At 37.6% G+C, this 15,835-nt stretch overlaps 1 protein-coding gene across 7 annotated transcripts in view; it reads right to left on the bottom strand.

The window, feature by feature from the left end:
• Positions 1-15,835, bottom strand: part of DGKI (diacylglycerol kinase iota) — a 217,091-nt gene that overhangs the window by 122,053 nt on the left and 79,203 nt on the right. For all 7 annotated transcript variants that reach the window (XR_011809784.1, XM_038168188.2, XM_027445238.3 and 4 more), the window contains exons 3-6: positions 7,970-8,065; positions 4,645-4,719; positions 1,871-1,927; positions 188-253 (exon numbers count right to left, since the gene is read on the bottom strand). Coding sequence is in view for 6 of the 7 variants with exons in the window: in XM_038168188.2 (XP_038024116.2) it covers positions 188-253; positions 1,871-1,927; positions 4,645-4,719; positions 7,970-8,065 (294 nt within the window). In the remaining variant the exon portion in view is untranslated. The remainder of the gene's footprint in view (positions 1-187; positions 254-1,870; positions 1,928-4,644; positions 4,720-7,969; positions 8,066-15,835) is intronic.

Raw genomic sequence — 15,835 nt, 5'->3', positions numbered from 1 at the left:
TAACTGCCTTTTCTCTTACCATGTGTGAATCAGGGCTGCTTCCACTCAACACATCAGTCTTGTCATTTTCTGCTTACGCGAGGTTAAGTATTTAGCAAAGAAAAAATTCCATGACTGGAAGTAGCTACTGACTACCCTGAATGCATATGTGCCTAGAGTTGTGTTTGTGCTGCGTGGGCAGTCTTACCTTTCCACACTGCTTACATTTCCCCTCCTGTCTCCGCCTGTGCACCCAGTGATGTCGGACAAAGTTCTGCATGAGAAGGACAAGGAAAATGTTACAGAAAGTGATGGCAGCTTGCATTCAGAAGGTACCATCTATGTGAAATTGATTTACAGACATCAAAGAAGGGGTGCTTCAGCCAAGGCAATCATTTCTGGAGTAAAATGCAGTAGTCCCCCCTTGAAAACCTCAGAGACAATCAAAACTACATGAAGAAAAAGAACAAGACAGGGTTATTTATCCATGTCAAAGTGCATCCAGAACTACTTTTTTGTTGTCCTCCTATAAAAAGAAGAAAGCACATTACATGAAGATAAGCAGTACCTAAATAAAGAGCACAGAAGGACCAAAAGGCCAATGTATTTAGCCACAACATAGGGCCTTGTTATATTTTACTTGGAAATACACTCTTAAAAGACAAAAATATTGCAAGTCAACGAAGTAGTCTGGAGACCTTACACCCTGGATGGCATCAAGAGGTTGGCAAGAGAATGGAGGATGTGCAGGACTGCAGTGCTCCTTCTGTGCAGGCAAGGGTGTTAGAAGGAGCCTCACTTGTGCCCTGCTGTTATGCCAGCCTGCACAGCAGAACTCACATGGCAGGGAACTAAGCTACCTCTACTAAGAGCAAGCTGTGACATGATCCTACCAAAAAAAGAGGAGGAGAGTCTCTGAGTTTCCCCATCACTGCTTTTGGGGAAATGAAGATGAACAGTGGTTCTTTCTTAAACAAGTTGCATTATATTTCTCACCCATAGCTACCAAAAATGAAACAAGCAACAGAAGTCACTTCCAAGTCTTCTTCTGTACTGTGATTACTCATGGAAAAAGGGCTTCCATCATACCAGACTAGCAGCCAAAACAACTATAGCAGTTAGGGTTGTGTTTGTTTGTTTGTTTTTTCCCTCTTTAATTAAAACAATCAAACAAAAACAACAACAAAAACCACCACAACAATCTAACGTGTAAATAGGTTTCAACAACTATCCTTTTTTGTTGTTGGTGGTGGTGGTTTTGTTGTTGAGGGGTTTGGGGATTAGGGCTTTTTATTCCTTTTGTTTTCTTTTGGAACCACTGACTTCCAACTCTGTAAAAAATATATAAATATAGCTATAAAAACAGATGTAAGAACAGTAAATACCCAGTACCTTAAAGGGAGCTGAATCCATACGGTAGTTGGATGCAAACCATGGGGTTTTAGAATGTTTGATATTTTGACTAACAAAAACCTTTGAACACTCAAGTTGCTTTAAAGAAAATAATAATAATGATGAAGGAAATGTTCAGTGGAAGTTCAGGAAAGCACAGAAAAGCCGAAATACTAATTCAGGGTCCTAAAAAGGGACCTAAAAAGGTCAGAAAGAAAAATGAAATGCTACAAAAAAAAAAAAAAAAAAAAAAAAAGTAGAGAATGGCTGAGTGAATGGGAAAAGAGACAGCAGAAAGACAAAGTGGTTCCTGTCAGTATAAGTAATGTAGCGATTCAGCTAGAATTCATTTTACATTTATTCTGGGGTGAAGAACAGGTCCCACAGGAAATCAATACTCTAAGACTCCTCAGAATCTAGAAGCACTGCTGCAGCTCCACACCAGGTGAATCAGCCCACAAATCAAATGAAAAGCAACCATCATTTGTCCATTACTTACCTCTCTTGGAGACCTGGAACCCCCTTCTCGGAAAGTTGGTTTGCAGCGAAAATTAATCTGGCATTGAAATAAAGGTGTTAGAACTGAAAATAAGCTGAGAGGTTATTCCAATATGTTGATCTAGTCCACACTTCCAAAGTAATTGTTACCTATTAAAATATTTATTTCACTAGTTGAAGAAAGTAACTTACCTGGATGTCAGAAAATCTCTTCACATGCCAAAATAATACTCCTTGCTAAATCTCTACAAAGCCCTCACCTTCATTAAAGCTACGGCTGCCTTCTCAGTTCCATTATTTAAACCATCTCTCCCTTGCCAAGAAGGCAACCATTTCATCTGTGTTTTTTTCCTGAAGAATGTCATTTGTAACCAAAGTGTAGTTAAGTTCTCAGAAGTTTATAGGATCTGGAAATCTAACTCTTTAAGACCTTTTTGCACATCCCAGTGTTATGCCTTCATAAATAAGTTCTGTGCAAAAATCATCCTAATTTACGGGGGGGGGGGGGGGGAGGGGAAAGTGTACATTATCCTAAATTTCTACCTTTTGTTTAGATCAGGCTGCTTTTATCCAGTCAATCCCCAATCACAAGCCACTTGGGGATTATAATACTGCCTCATGCAGTGGTATTGTCTCCTTCAGATGGGAGAGGAAAGGCAGAAAGAGGACAGCAGGAACTTCAGTGGAGAGAAGAACTTTTTAGGAAGTCAAAAAGAAAAAGTATAGAATAATTAACAAGGGAATCTGATAAGAAAATCCTAAATAATTTACTAGGGACTGTAATTCTAAGACAAGGGATAATTATTTTTTAAATAATACGGTAGATTTAGATTAGAGTTTAGAAAGAAATTCTTTGCTGAGGGATGGGGGGGGGGGGGGGGGCAGGGAGGAGGCACTGGAGCAGGTTGCCCAAAGAAGTTTGGAATGTGTCATCCCTGGAAGTGACCAAAGTCAGACTGGATGAGGCTTTGAGCAACCTGGTCTAGTGGGAGGTTTCCCTGCCTATGGTGGAGCTTTGGAACTAGATGATCTTTAAAGGTCCCTTCCAACCCAAACCCAAATCATTCTATGATTTTATGATCTTTTGAGAAAAGAAAATCAACAGAAATGTAAGCAGGGGAATATATATATATATATATATACATATACATATTTTCAATATATATTGAAGAAGGGAAAGAGCCAGGAGAAAAGTAAATGAATTCACTAAATTGAATGGATTCAAACTTAAGATGACTACCCTTTGAAGAATAAAACTCTTAAGGATACTACACAACCATGCTTTTGTTATGGAAGTAGAAGGATCGAGTTCCCCAGTTTTGAACACAACCTCCTACTTCCCACAGAAATAAGTTTTTATTCTCATATAATCATGGCCTTCAAAATTATAGCTCAAGGGAGGAAAAAGAAAAAGAAAACAAAGCCATAACACAAACTGTAGCCATAGCCATTTGTCTTCCTCCATTGCTCTTCACGAGGAATTGTAATCTATCATTCCATTTCTGAGTTCTAGTAGGTTAGAAAGATCTCTATTTCTTAAATTTATTTTACTAACAACTTAGACCTTTGCAGAGAAAAACAGAAGACTTATATACCAGTTTTAAACTCCACAGAGTTTAAGATGCATGCAAACTTAACAACCTTCTGCCAAGAGGTGAATTTTATGTTTTCTAGAATAGCATAGACAAGCTCAACAGAATGGGTTTTATCTAAGTGCTCATTTGCTACTGCTGGCAAAGCCACCACCTTACTGGGCTATGGAGAGCCAGCATCCCTGATGATTGGAAGTCATGAAAAATTCACTGGTAACATTTTGTGCTGAAAGCATGTGATAATGCTAATTTCACTGTGGGTAAAAGCATTGGGGGTGGAAATGGTACCTCTCCAACTTGGTATTATGGCAATCACTGTGACATTTGTCAACACAAGCCCAAATACTGGGAAAATAAAAACCCTTTCCAAAGGGTTGCTGCTATAAATTTGTTTTGCATCAACTTCTTTTATGGTGAACAACACTGCAAAACATCTAGGAGTGAAAATGAAGCTCCTATAAAATCCATGGGTATATTCCCACTTGTTTCATCACACATACCCCACCAAGAATGAAAAACAGCAGAGGGGGAGGATTCCTTTTTCACATTCCCAGTTAGGTGTAATGAACAAGAAACACTGATGGGAAGCCTGAACTCCATAATCAATATTCTATAAGCACTTGGAGGGAAGGAGGGCTCCCTGAAGAAGCTGATAAACAGAAAAGATGTCCATAGAAATAATGGCACTATAAAGAAAAGTTTCATGTTTCATACCTCAGAAACAAGAATTTTACTTCTGAGGCTTTGAGGAGAAAACAGCATAGTCTAGTAAATACAGTGGAAAATATTCATAGTAGCACCTTATGCTGCATTGCTCATAATAAATATAGCTGTCATAAGATGAATTATTCTGGGTTTAGCTGGGAATTTTGAAAGGCCAATTTTGCACATGACAGAATACTGCGTTTTCTAGTTTCAATTTTCAATCTAGAAATAAAAGGAAAATATCTTTAATTATAAAAATGTGAAAGCATTTTTTCCCCTAACGGTTCACAGGGTTTGAAAAAAAATCTATTTTAAAAGATAAGCTGAAATTTTAAGTCAACTTTTTAACAAATACATTGTCAAAACAGCTCTGAAAACCTAATTTGGCATATGGTGTTTTCCAGACTGAAAGCTCAGTATGAGAATTAAATAAATGCATGTTGCCTGCATCATGCTCCAGAAGATGGCAATGTCTTACCTTCTCTAACTGCTCCATACAAGCATTGTGGACCACAATCTTGCACGCAGCACACTTCCTCCGCAGAGCAGATTTCTGCAAGAGGAAAAGGAGAAGTATGTGGATGGAGGTGCACTATTCTCCACAGGAAAAAAAAAAAGTTAGCTGTGAAACAGATGTTTTTCTCTTTATAGAATACACGTTTTTTCATCTTGGTGTTCTCAGCTGTCCTGTATATTGAAAAAGGATTCTGAAGCTCTTCCAGTTAAAAATCGGACTTCATGAAAGACAGAAGACAGTGGTACTCCAGCTTGTGAACTAACCGTACAAGGCTCATTTTAGGCAGCAGATAAGGAGGTTACAGCACAGATCACCATTCTAAGAGGAAGCAGCCTACAAAGATGATGGGCAGAGCCAGTGAAAAGAAGAGAAAAAACATACAAGCAAGTCAGAGGACTCAGACCAATTAGGAAGAGTATATCATCACATCTTTATCATACGATATTGATTTTGATGGGCTTGACCACTGCCTTGCAGAAAAAAAAAAAAAAAAAAAAAAAAAAAAGTCATTTATCTGAGAATGATAACCTTCACACTGAATGTTCTTAAATGTTTATGAAATGTTACAACAGGGACAAAATTCTCAACCTAATTATGTTGGTTAGTTTTATTAATTTCAGTAGGGCTTTTAAAATAATTTCCATTGACTCCCATGGGCCAAAGCGTAACATAGAGAAGAGAATGCATCCAGGAGAGAGAGTTAATTTTTTCTATTTTTTTTTCATTGCATACACTCAATTTAATAAACTAGATGAAATTAATTTTATACAAACTTTAATTTACAGACCTGCACTTGAGGGACAGAAATGTTATAAACACACAGTATATTGAGACTGGTTTAAGATTTTTACATTCATTTTTTTCAAGTTAATTTAAATTTCTAATAAATTATTTCATTAGAATTTTCAGTATATTGTAAATAAACTCAAGAAGAAGCAGGGAAAAATACATCTTTGCCTTACATTATAATCATTAAAATTTTTATGGAGTCTCATAATTAAGTAAAAATACCCTCATTCTGTGTGCTTTCTTGTACATTTTAATGTTTCACCAGAAGAACCGCGGCACTATATAACTCTCCAATATTTCATGTGTTTTGTGACATGTTAACTTTCCAGTCTCCGTATTTACCAAAGAGACCGAGGAATAATACACAGGAATCAATCCCTATGATTAAAAAACTGCAAAAATCAAAGATAATGCCTTACAAGCAGCTACTTTTGAATATCTTGATTTGAGTATGTTGCTGGTGGCACTATAAGTAGTTAAAGCCATTTATATTGAGAGAATAGTAAAAATTCAGGCTTCATCTTTTATACTACTTCTGACTTATTTGATTTATCACAAAATTTCAGCTCCATATTCCAAAGAATATGAATTAATGTTCTGTACAGGCTAACATTTTCTACAAAGTCTTTTCATTTATAGCTTAGATATATTTTTGGCCATTTCTCCATTAAAAACCTCTGGTCTTACATAGGCCACATGTAAAAGAGCTAAGACAAACAAAAATCAGGATAGACATGAAAGATTCAATGTCTTCAAATGATTGCAACTGGAGAAGCATTAGCTTTTTGACAGTTCAGATTAAACCATCCACAAATAATATTAACTGCATTTCCACCTCCGTCTCTCTAAACTAACAAAAGCCTTTTGCACTGTAACATGTTATAAAAACAGATACCACTTTTCCCAAAGGGAGCCAATAGTACTTAAAATAGAAAATAATCTCAGTCAGGTCAAGCAAAGGCCAGGCAATTAAAAACTGAGCAACTTTAAACTCTGCTTCTTCCTAAATGTGACTTCCTAAATGCTGCCATGTAAAACATGCTCCAACATTACCAAATAAAAGTGCAAGTCAGTGGGTGTAATTCACCAGCTATTACAGGCAGTGTTTCCGCCTTCCGTAGAGATGCTCTTCTAAAAAGCTAAGTCAAAAGCTAAGCCTTGCAGTCATATGCAACACATTATAACATTTTCATGCTACTCTCAATAAGCTAAATCATGAGGAGATGTTTACTTGTTCTATTAAGAATATAAGAACAGTCATATTGGCAGACAAAAATCCTGTCTCCTGCCTTTGCCCAAACCCATTGCCTCAGGACCAGTGTAACTGCAAGGCAAACACATGATGCTTCACTTGAATATTACCCCACAGTATGTATCCTAATATCTGCGACTTCAGCAGTCTCTGTAAACAAGCACACACTTCCCAGGTTTAGCCTTCACGTTTTACACCATGAAGTAATTAATTTGCTTGAGAAGTTATGGCAGATGGATATTAAATTAGAATCATAGAAATTGGAGATACATAAATCACTGCTGGTTTGGATCAAACAATGTGCTACTAACACTGGAGGTAACTGGTAAATCAAAATACCTCAGTTTGAATCAAGTGATCTGAGTTGTTGCGTTTTTTTGGAGGCAGGCAGCAGGGGCTTAAACAAAGCAAAAAGACAGCATCGCAGAAAAGCAGAGGCACTATTCACAGACATCACAGAGAAGGACTCCCATTACATTTTGCAGTCCAAGAGCCAGGAAACTCACTTGTGCATTGATTCAAAGCAAGGGTTTGAACACAGGATCGCCATTCTCTAATAAAATTTCTCACCTTACCAAAGGAAGTATATTTTTTTTCATTTCTTTTCATCTCTTCTGCTGAAGCAATTTAACTTAAATATTAGGAAAATGAAGAGTTACCGAAGAAAGCAGAAAGTATAACAGCGACTCCATAGTCAAAGAATAGAGGAACATGAGTTAGAGCCAATGAAAATTTTTAATATACAGCAGAAAAGCCTCAATAGAAGTCCAACTTTGAATATTCAATTCATTGCTGGTGAGTGCACTGAGTTCAGAAAATTCAGTTCAAATACTTGCAGTGAGAAAATCACAAAAATGTGATCAGAATCCTGCTCAGACATCCCAGCAAATGATAACGTGTGTATATATAAATGAAATAGGCTCATTCATCTTAACATTTCTGAAATATCTCAGTATCTTAGTTTTTTTTTTCTTGCCATATTAATCAAAACTACTCATTAAATTCACTCTCATTGCGTAAATAATCTGGGTCATTCAAAATTGTTTGGGGCTTTTTGTTTTCCATGCAACGAAGTATTTAATCAGCAGTCTTTTGTCTTTTTTGCATTCTTTCTTTCAGAACATAGGCATCAACAACAAAAGCAAACAATTCAACTACCAAGCTTCCGAGCAGTGCACCAATTCAAAGTCAGGCTCATTACATCATTACATCAGAAGCAGAGAAGAAAATCTGAAAATAACTCACTGAGAATTTGACTTGGCAGCTTTCCTCCCCCAGGTAGCAGAGGTCCCCAGAAACATTTGTCTCCAGCCACAGATGCTCTCCATTCACAGCATTTTCCTATTAAAAAAAAAAAAAAAAAAAAAGATAATTGTCAAACTGGTTAATGAAATTCAGCCATGAGGACAGAGAAGGAAAAAATGTTATATCCTATTTTCACCATAAATAAAATAAATAATAAATAAGTAAACACACCATGTGTTGTTTTGATTTTCTACAACACTAAGACATGAAAATATTAAGCTAGCTGAACACCCCTCTTCAAAGTGATGATGCAAGGAATGATTTGTCACCAATGAGAACCAAACTATTTCACTGAACAGCACAGAAAGACTTCACCCATTTTCTTCCCACTGTGCCTAGTTTAACTGAGACTAAATTTCATCAATTGATGCTTATGAGCTTATAGGATGTATACCGAATTCTAAAGAAATAGAAAGCAAGAGAAATGAAGCTAAATGATGACTAGTGAGCTTTCATTTACAAAAGCTCCAAAATCCAAGAACTGGCTCTAGAAATGCAAAAATGACATATTGCTTTAGGATGACACGATAGTTTAGACAAGGAAAAATAAAATCTTTAAAATAGATGGATCAGCACATGCTTATGAAAACATCCACAAAATATGAACTATCCAGAAGAGACCAGACTTTAAATTTCTATCTGAAAGTATGATGCATTCAGCTGAGCAATACTCTCAGAAATCTACCTAGCACACTGATAGTTATGAGTGATTAACAAGGCAATCCTATTTTCTTCAGCAGTCTCCTCATTTAACCAAATCTGCCCCTTACTTCTTTAAAAATTCTTGGTCTGAGGAAATTTAGTTGTAGAAAGACTATGGTTTTCATTCTGCTATAATTCTGGCTCAACTAAAAAGACTAAGAAGTTTACTGTACACTATTTGAGCAAAGTGAATAAACAGGATTTCTGCTCAGCCAGAATTAGAGCATGATGGAAAACGCTTTGACAGTCTCTGACATTTGGTTCCCACACTGCAGAAGTCACAAACGATGACGCTTACCAAACAGATGGCGTCCGACAGCAGGATGCTCTGAAATAGCCATTTTGGCTAAAATAATTTATTTTAAATTCCACTGACAGTTTCAAAGTGACTAAATGATAAAGTTTCTCTTGCCATGTGGATTTCTTAAGTAAAACAGAGAAGCAGAAGTGGCAAAATCCTTTGTGTTCTGGAGTACATGTGCATCCACAAAAGCCAAGATTTAGGCAAATCTGCACATGGTGCCTACCACAACTATGATGCTCACTTCCAATAAAACAAAAGGAAAAGAACAATACAGTTTTTTTCTGGTGAGAGACCTACCTGTTATCAGGCCGCCTAACTTCATCAGAAATTTACCCATTAACATCATACTCAGTATTACCTCTCAGCACTAGGAGCTGGACAAAAACAAGATGTGGATTCCAGTCTACTGCCATTGCACTAACTAAACTTCAGTTGGCTGCACACTGTTCTGTACCTTCATTCCTTCTTATCCTATCACCTGCCTGAATCACAGGCTCTTTGGGACAGAGATTTTCCTGAACTGTACTGTTCAGTACACAATAGCTTAGAGCTGAGGCTTCATAATTCAAAATAGCTTCCAAGGACTTGAACTCACTTAAAGTTTTCAAACCTTACTCAGAAGATAAAAATATATTGAGACTAGAAATTCTTTCCCTTCAAGTTTATGCTTATATTAAAGCAGTTTTCCCCAGCAAGAACTGTATCAGTTTTACAGCACTTCATGGAAGCCTAGTCACATCATGCTAATAAAATTACTATGCCCACAGTATTGACCAAAATATTAAATTCCTGTCTAGTTTATGAGGAGACAGATAGAACGAGGACCAAAGCATGAGGATATGAGCTCAGAGTGTTTGACCTGAGCAGTTTCCCTGCTGAAGTAGCAGGGAATGCAGGCTCACATTATAACCCAGAGTTCAATTTTACAGATTATAAAAGATGGTTAGGAAGGATCAACTTGGGAAGCTAAGTAAGAAAGCTCAAAGCTCCTGGGACATAACTTTTAATCAGGAATAAAAATTCCATTAAAAAATAGATTAAATATTCCTTCATACAGACGACATGCACATAACTTGCCATCCAGGATTTCTAAAGATAAAGTGGCCTATTTCCATAACCTAGTTTAGACTGATTGAGTTTGTTCTCCATTGTTCCCAGGCTCTATCATAGATTCATGTCTGATTTTCCATCACAGTGTAAATAAAGTAAGTAGTCTACAGGGATGACCTTTCTAGTTCATGCAATGAGAGAGTTCAGACAAGACTAGATAATAAGAGTGTAAATAACCTGATCTGTGCCTCCAGATATCCACTGCCACAAACAATTTCACAACGTTGTGCAAGAAAATTCACAATTTCAATTCTAGCAAACTGACATTTCAAAAATTTTTTCATCCTGAATCAGAGAAAAAAAGGAAAAAAAAAAAAAAAAAGCTTTCCCAAAGAGCAAAACCCTCCCCCAAAGAGATTTGACTGTCAATTACTTTGTCTCAATAAGATCAAAAGGGATTATTTGGACTTCACCATTTTGAATTTTACAGGGCACTGTCGTACCACAGATGGCATGTTTTGTTACTGCTTATGAAAATCAAAATTATATAGTCAAAGGAAAATGCTTTGACCTTTTCCAAGCCCAATTTTTCATTCACTTACAATAGGAAGATCTGAAAAAAATCAATACATTTATACTATGCATTTTGACTTCAACAAATTGGTATTACCACTCAAATTTGCAGGCAGTATTCCACAACTTACTGGACAAAAGGGTATCCACCTGCCAATGCATAAGCTGACAGAGATCACTGGGGCCACCTCTAGAATGAGCTTCTGCGTAACACAAAACTAAAGCACAGTAAAGTCTACATCATCACTTGACAGAGATTTTTCTGCAGAAGATTTGAGTTCAGCAACCTTTTCATAAATAATTTGCCAGTTTAGTTCATTTCGCACTTGATGTTTTTATGTTGGGTTTAGGCGTAAATGGCTGCTAAAGAGGCAGCCATCCTCTTTCTGTCCCTGACCGTACAGACCCTACTCTCATGCTCTTGCCTTTTCCCTCGTGTTAGATCTGGTGGCTGTGAAGCTATACATGAATCAGTTCTACTGCTGGGAAAAAAATAAAAAATCTACCAAAACAGATAGACAAAATGACTCACCCTGTGACCCCACAACTGCTGGATCTGACACAGGGAGTGGTGGGTTAAGTAGGACTGACGCTTTTGGTACCAACCCAGCATTAGAACAGGTTAGCTGATATGTCAAATCATGCTTTTAGGCTGATGTGCTTTGCTTTGACTTGCTCTTTAGAAAAGGGACACTGTCCATCATCTTGGATAAAACAAGAATGAGCATGGCCTGTTAAAAGGAGGACTGGGAACTCTGATTCCTCACCTGGCTTTCCAACTGTTGCAAGTATGTGCAATGCCCTGTGATGAGAAAGAGCCCCCGCTCACTGAGGCAGAGGCAGCAGTGCTTTCCTGGCAGATGCAGCCTGCCCCACAGGGGCCATGCAGACTCAATATGCTCTCCCAGATGGAGACCTCCCATTTGATTGTTCTTGATCTGCTACCACCTTATAGCAAACTCAAATAGTTTCAGTATGACAAACATTCTTTACATATGAAAGAGAAACAGGAATTCATGGACTAGGAGTTTGGGAACAATGTAATTGCATTCATCTGATCATAACTTGCTTTGCACATTTCACTACGTCAACTTGGTTTCTTCATTTAAGTGACCCAGCATGGTTAAATGACAGAGCAGGTGTTACAGGTTTTTTTCTAAAGCCCTCCAGTATCTCCATACTTTACTGCTCTTCAAGCTGCCGTCGTTATGGTTTCAAAGGCAATGCAAACAAACCTGAGGAATTTGCTGTTAAGGATACATGGACATTCAGCCGAACAGATTAGCCAGTCCTCCCAAAGTTTTAGTTTAAAGGACCTGTAAAAGCCCTTGTAACAGGAGTGGAACTCTAGTCCACTCCTGCCATGGCTGGCATTTGAAAAAATAAAAATAAAAATAAAAATCTGTAAGATAGATTTCTAAGATACATTATTAAGGTGTTTTTTTTTTCCTTTGTTAACACTACAGTGACAGAGATTAATCTTCTTACACATACACATTTGGATGATAAAGTTATGATTAATATATAATTAGTGTTCATCAATACTAATGTAATTAAACATATTTGCAAGCAAAAATGATCAGATTTAGCCCTTTTCTTGACAAGGGCACTATCAAGCAGAAACAAATTTGTTTCAATGTCTTTTTCCCAACTGTCTGTTTCTTATGCTTGGCTTATGTTTTACTCTAAACCTTGAAATTTCAGAGTTGGTAATGCTCATGTTGGAAACCAAAATATCCCAAACATTTTTTGTTGTTGTTGACTTATACTCTCAATTTTAACTCCATCTTCACACATTTTGAGAATATTTTTTTTTGTAGAAGTCACTTTCTCTTTAATTATTACAAGTGTAATGCATAGATATAAAACAAAGCAAAACCCAAAACATCAGAGATATGATACTGTATCATTATTTCAAAAAAAAAAAAAAAAAAAGATAAAAAAGCAGCCTTGAAGATATGAATATCCAAAATTCTGAATTACTTAATTACTTTAGGGAGCTTCAGCTTTTAGGTTTAGGTTCACCACATTCTCCAGCTGTTTTCTGCCATTCTTGTTTTCCACCCCACCAGGCTTTCCCATGTCCCTGCATCCATTGCCCACTCCTGTATTCTCTGCTGAGATTTTGAGATTGTCATTACCATCATCTGAAAAATTATCTTTATGCAAAAGGAGAACTGTATTTGTCTTCATGGAGGAGCAATGTCCAGATGCTATCAACTGAGATGATGATTCCCTATGCTTTCATGAACCATTATTTTAGCTGACAATAGCTCAACTTCAGTCTTTTTGGCAACAATGGGGAAAAATATTTTAGAAAGGGCACTTTCTGTAATATCATTGTAACCTCTATACCTCTGAGAAACTACAGATGGCCACTATTTTGAAATATGACAGCCCCCTTTTCCTTCTTTGATCTCTCTAGAAAGAGCATTAGTTCTTTTCCAAGAAAAAAGAAACAGCAATGTAGGATTATTGATCCTGAACACATTGCTTCATAAGTCATTCATACACAACATTTCTGCAGGTTTTTTTAAGTATGCATGGGCTTGCACTCATCACTATTTAAGTGGAACTAAAGTTCCCAGTGCCTTGTCATGTTTTTATGTGACTAATGGAATACCCATACCCCAGGGTCCTCCTTTCTCATGTGAGCATCTGATGATGTACATCTATTTTCAATTGAATTTTCAGTTCCCAATTACAAAACTTAGCCTTGCAGAAACTGTAATGAAAGGGAAATATCGTTCGGTGTAAAAATGAGTATAGCTTTTAGGAAATGATGATACAGAAGCCAAATCATTCACATGGAAAAGAAATACATTTATCTATGTTAGTGAGGGAAATACTTCATCATATGTAGAAGACATATTAATATATTAATGTGTGTTAATTATCTTAAGTGTCATATATCATTAGGCTCTTACACAAATGCTCACTGTCCATGAAAATAAGTGGTCAACACTACTGATTAATATCAAAAAGATCCAGAATACAATGCAATAGATTCATTGTGAAGTCACATTCACTGATTACAATTTTATCTCAGGCCAGCTCACTGTGTTTATCTAGCCCATAACTCCATCGGTTCTACTACAACAATGTTATGGGAGACAGTGTTGAAAGCTTTGCAAAACCCAGTGTAACAGCCATTACTCTCCTCTCATCTACCATGACAGTCAATTCATTATAGAAGGCTGTCAGGTTGGACGGGCATAATCTACCCTCCATAAATCCCTGCTGCTTACTCCCAATCACTTTCTGGTTCTTAATATTTTTGGAAGTGGCTTCCAGGAGGATTTGCTCCATCACCTTCCCAGGAATCAGTGTAAGGCTGATCGCTGTAGCTCTCTGGATCCTCCACCTTCTTGAAGACAGGAATAACACTTGCTTTGTTGCAGTCCTCAGGAACATCCTCTAATCACCACAACTTTTCAAAGACAGTAGAGTGGACTTGCAATGGTATCAGACAGCTCCCTGCATGCATTCCATCAAGTTCCTTGTTTCAGCCGCTAGTCTCAGGGGGCTGGGATTCCTGAAGACAGGTCTTAACAGTAAAACTGGAAGCAGAAAAAAGGCATTGAAGACGTATGTTTTTTACATGTCTTTTGTCACCACAACCATTCAGCAGTGGCCCAAAATTTTCCGCAGCATTCAGAATCACAGAATGGTTATGGTTGGAAGGGACCTCTGGAGATAAACTGGTTCAACCTCCTACTCAAGCAGGGACACTTAGAGAAGGTTGCCCAGAACCATGTCCAGGCAGCTTCTGAGTATCTCCAAGGTGGGAGACTCTACAACCTCCCTGGGCAACCCGTGCCAGTGCTCTGTCAGCTGCATAGTAACGTGCATCCTGAACCAGTTCTCCAGTTTGTGCCCATTGCCTCTTGTCCTGTCACTTGACACCACTGAAAATAACATGGCTCTGTCCTCTTTGCATGTTACTTTGTTCTTACTGTTATTGATATGTCTACAGAAGCCATTATTATTGCCCTTCTTGTTCCTACCAGATTCAACTCCAAATATATTCTAGCTTTCCTTAATCCACCCCTGTGCAATTGGGCAGTGCTTGTGACTACATTCCTCCTGGCTGGCCTGACTCTGCTTCCAACTCATAGTGTGCTTTTTTATGTTTGAGTTTTTACATCTGTTTTTCTGTCTTAGTTTTTTTCTAGAGCTCTTTGCACATCCATGCAGGCTTTCTGCTGCTTTTGGTTGATGTACCACATGTGGGGATGGATGATTCTTGAACATGGAGGAGGTATCTTTGAGTATTAACTAGTTTTCTTTGTCACCTTTTCTCTTCAGAGTCACATTACATATTATTCTTCCAAGCAGGTCCTTGAACAGGCCAAAGTCTGCTCTCCTGAAGTCCAGGACATGTTTTCTTTTCTCAGGATCCTGAACTCCACCATCTCACAGTCATTGAAAGCAAAATTGCCAGTGACCTTTACAGTTCTTGCAAGGTCTTCCTTGTTTCTAATGAGATCCAGCAGAGCACGTCCTCTCATCGGTTCCTCAGTCACTTATGTCAGGAAATTATCAATGTATTCCAGAAACCTCCTGGACTGCTTGTTCCCTGCTCTTCCTATAGCAAATATCAGGGTGGTTTACATCCCACTTGAGGACCAGAGCTTGTGAACATGAGGCTTCTTCCAGTTGTCTGAAGACCTCATCACCTCCTTCTTCCTAAAGACATCCGAAGCAGGCATCTACAGCATCACCTGTGCTGGTAAGCCCTCTAATCCTGACACATAAGCTCTTCATAAGTTTCATCATCCATCCCACAGCAGAGCTCCAAGCATTCTTGCTGCTCTCACATGTGAAGGACAACTTCCCCTCCTCACCATCCTAGCCCCATCCTTCCTAAAAAGTCCACATGTATACATTTTGACATTCAAGATGCAAGTGTTATTATACCATGTCTTTGTGATCTTGGTGAGGTCATAGCCCTACAATCTTCTATTGCTTGGTAGAAAATAGAAAAAATATTTTTTCTTTGGATGTTAAAGCATCCTATAAAACTAAATAGACCTTCTCAACCAATTAGTTTTACAGGAGCAGGTATATGTAAAACCTCCAAAACTGGTAACTCATATTATTAAATGTTATAGGTTTTAACTTCTACTCATCTGCATAGTGTTTTTATTCTTGTTAAGACCTATAAGTTTGTTCTC

Source organism: Anas platyrhynchos, chromosome 1, assembly GCF_047663525.1.
Source record: "Anas platyrhynchos isolate ZD024472 breed Pekin duck chromosome 1, IASCAAS_PekinDuck_T2T, whole genome shotgun sequence".
In the NCBI taxonomy this organism is placed as follows: Eukaryota; Metazoa; Chordata; class Aves; order Anseriformes; family Anatidae; genus Anas; species Anas platyrhynchos.
The sequence above is the reverse complement of the archived record's forward strand: the minus strand, read 5'-3'. Positions and strand labels throughout refer to the sequence as shown.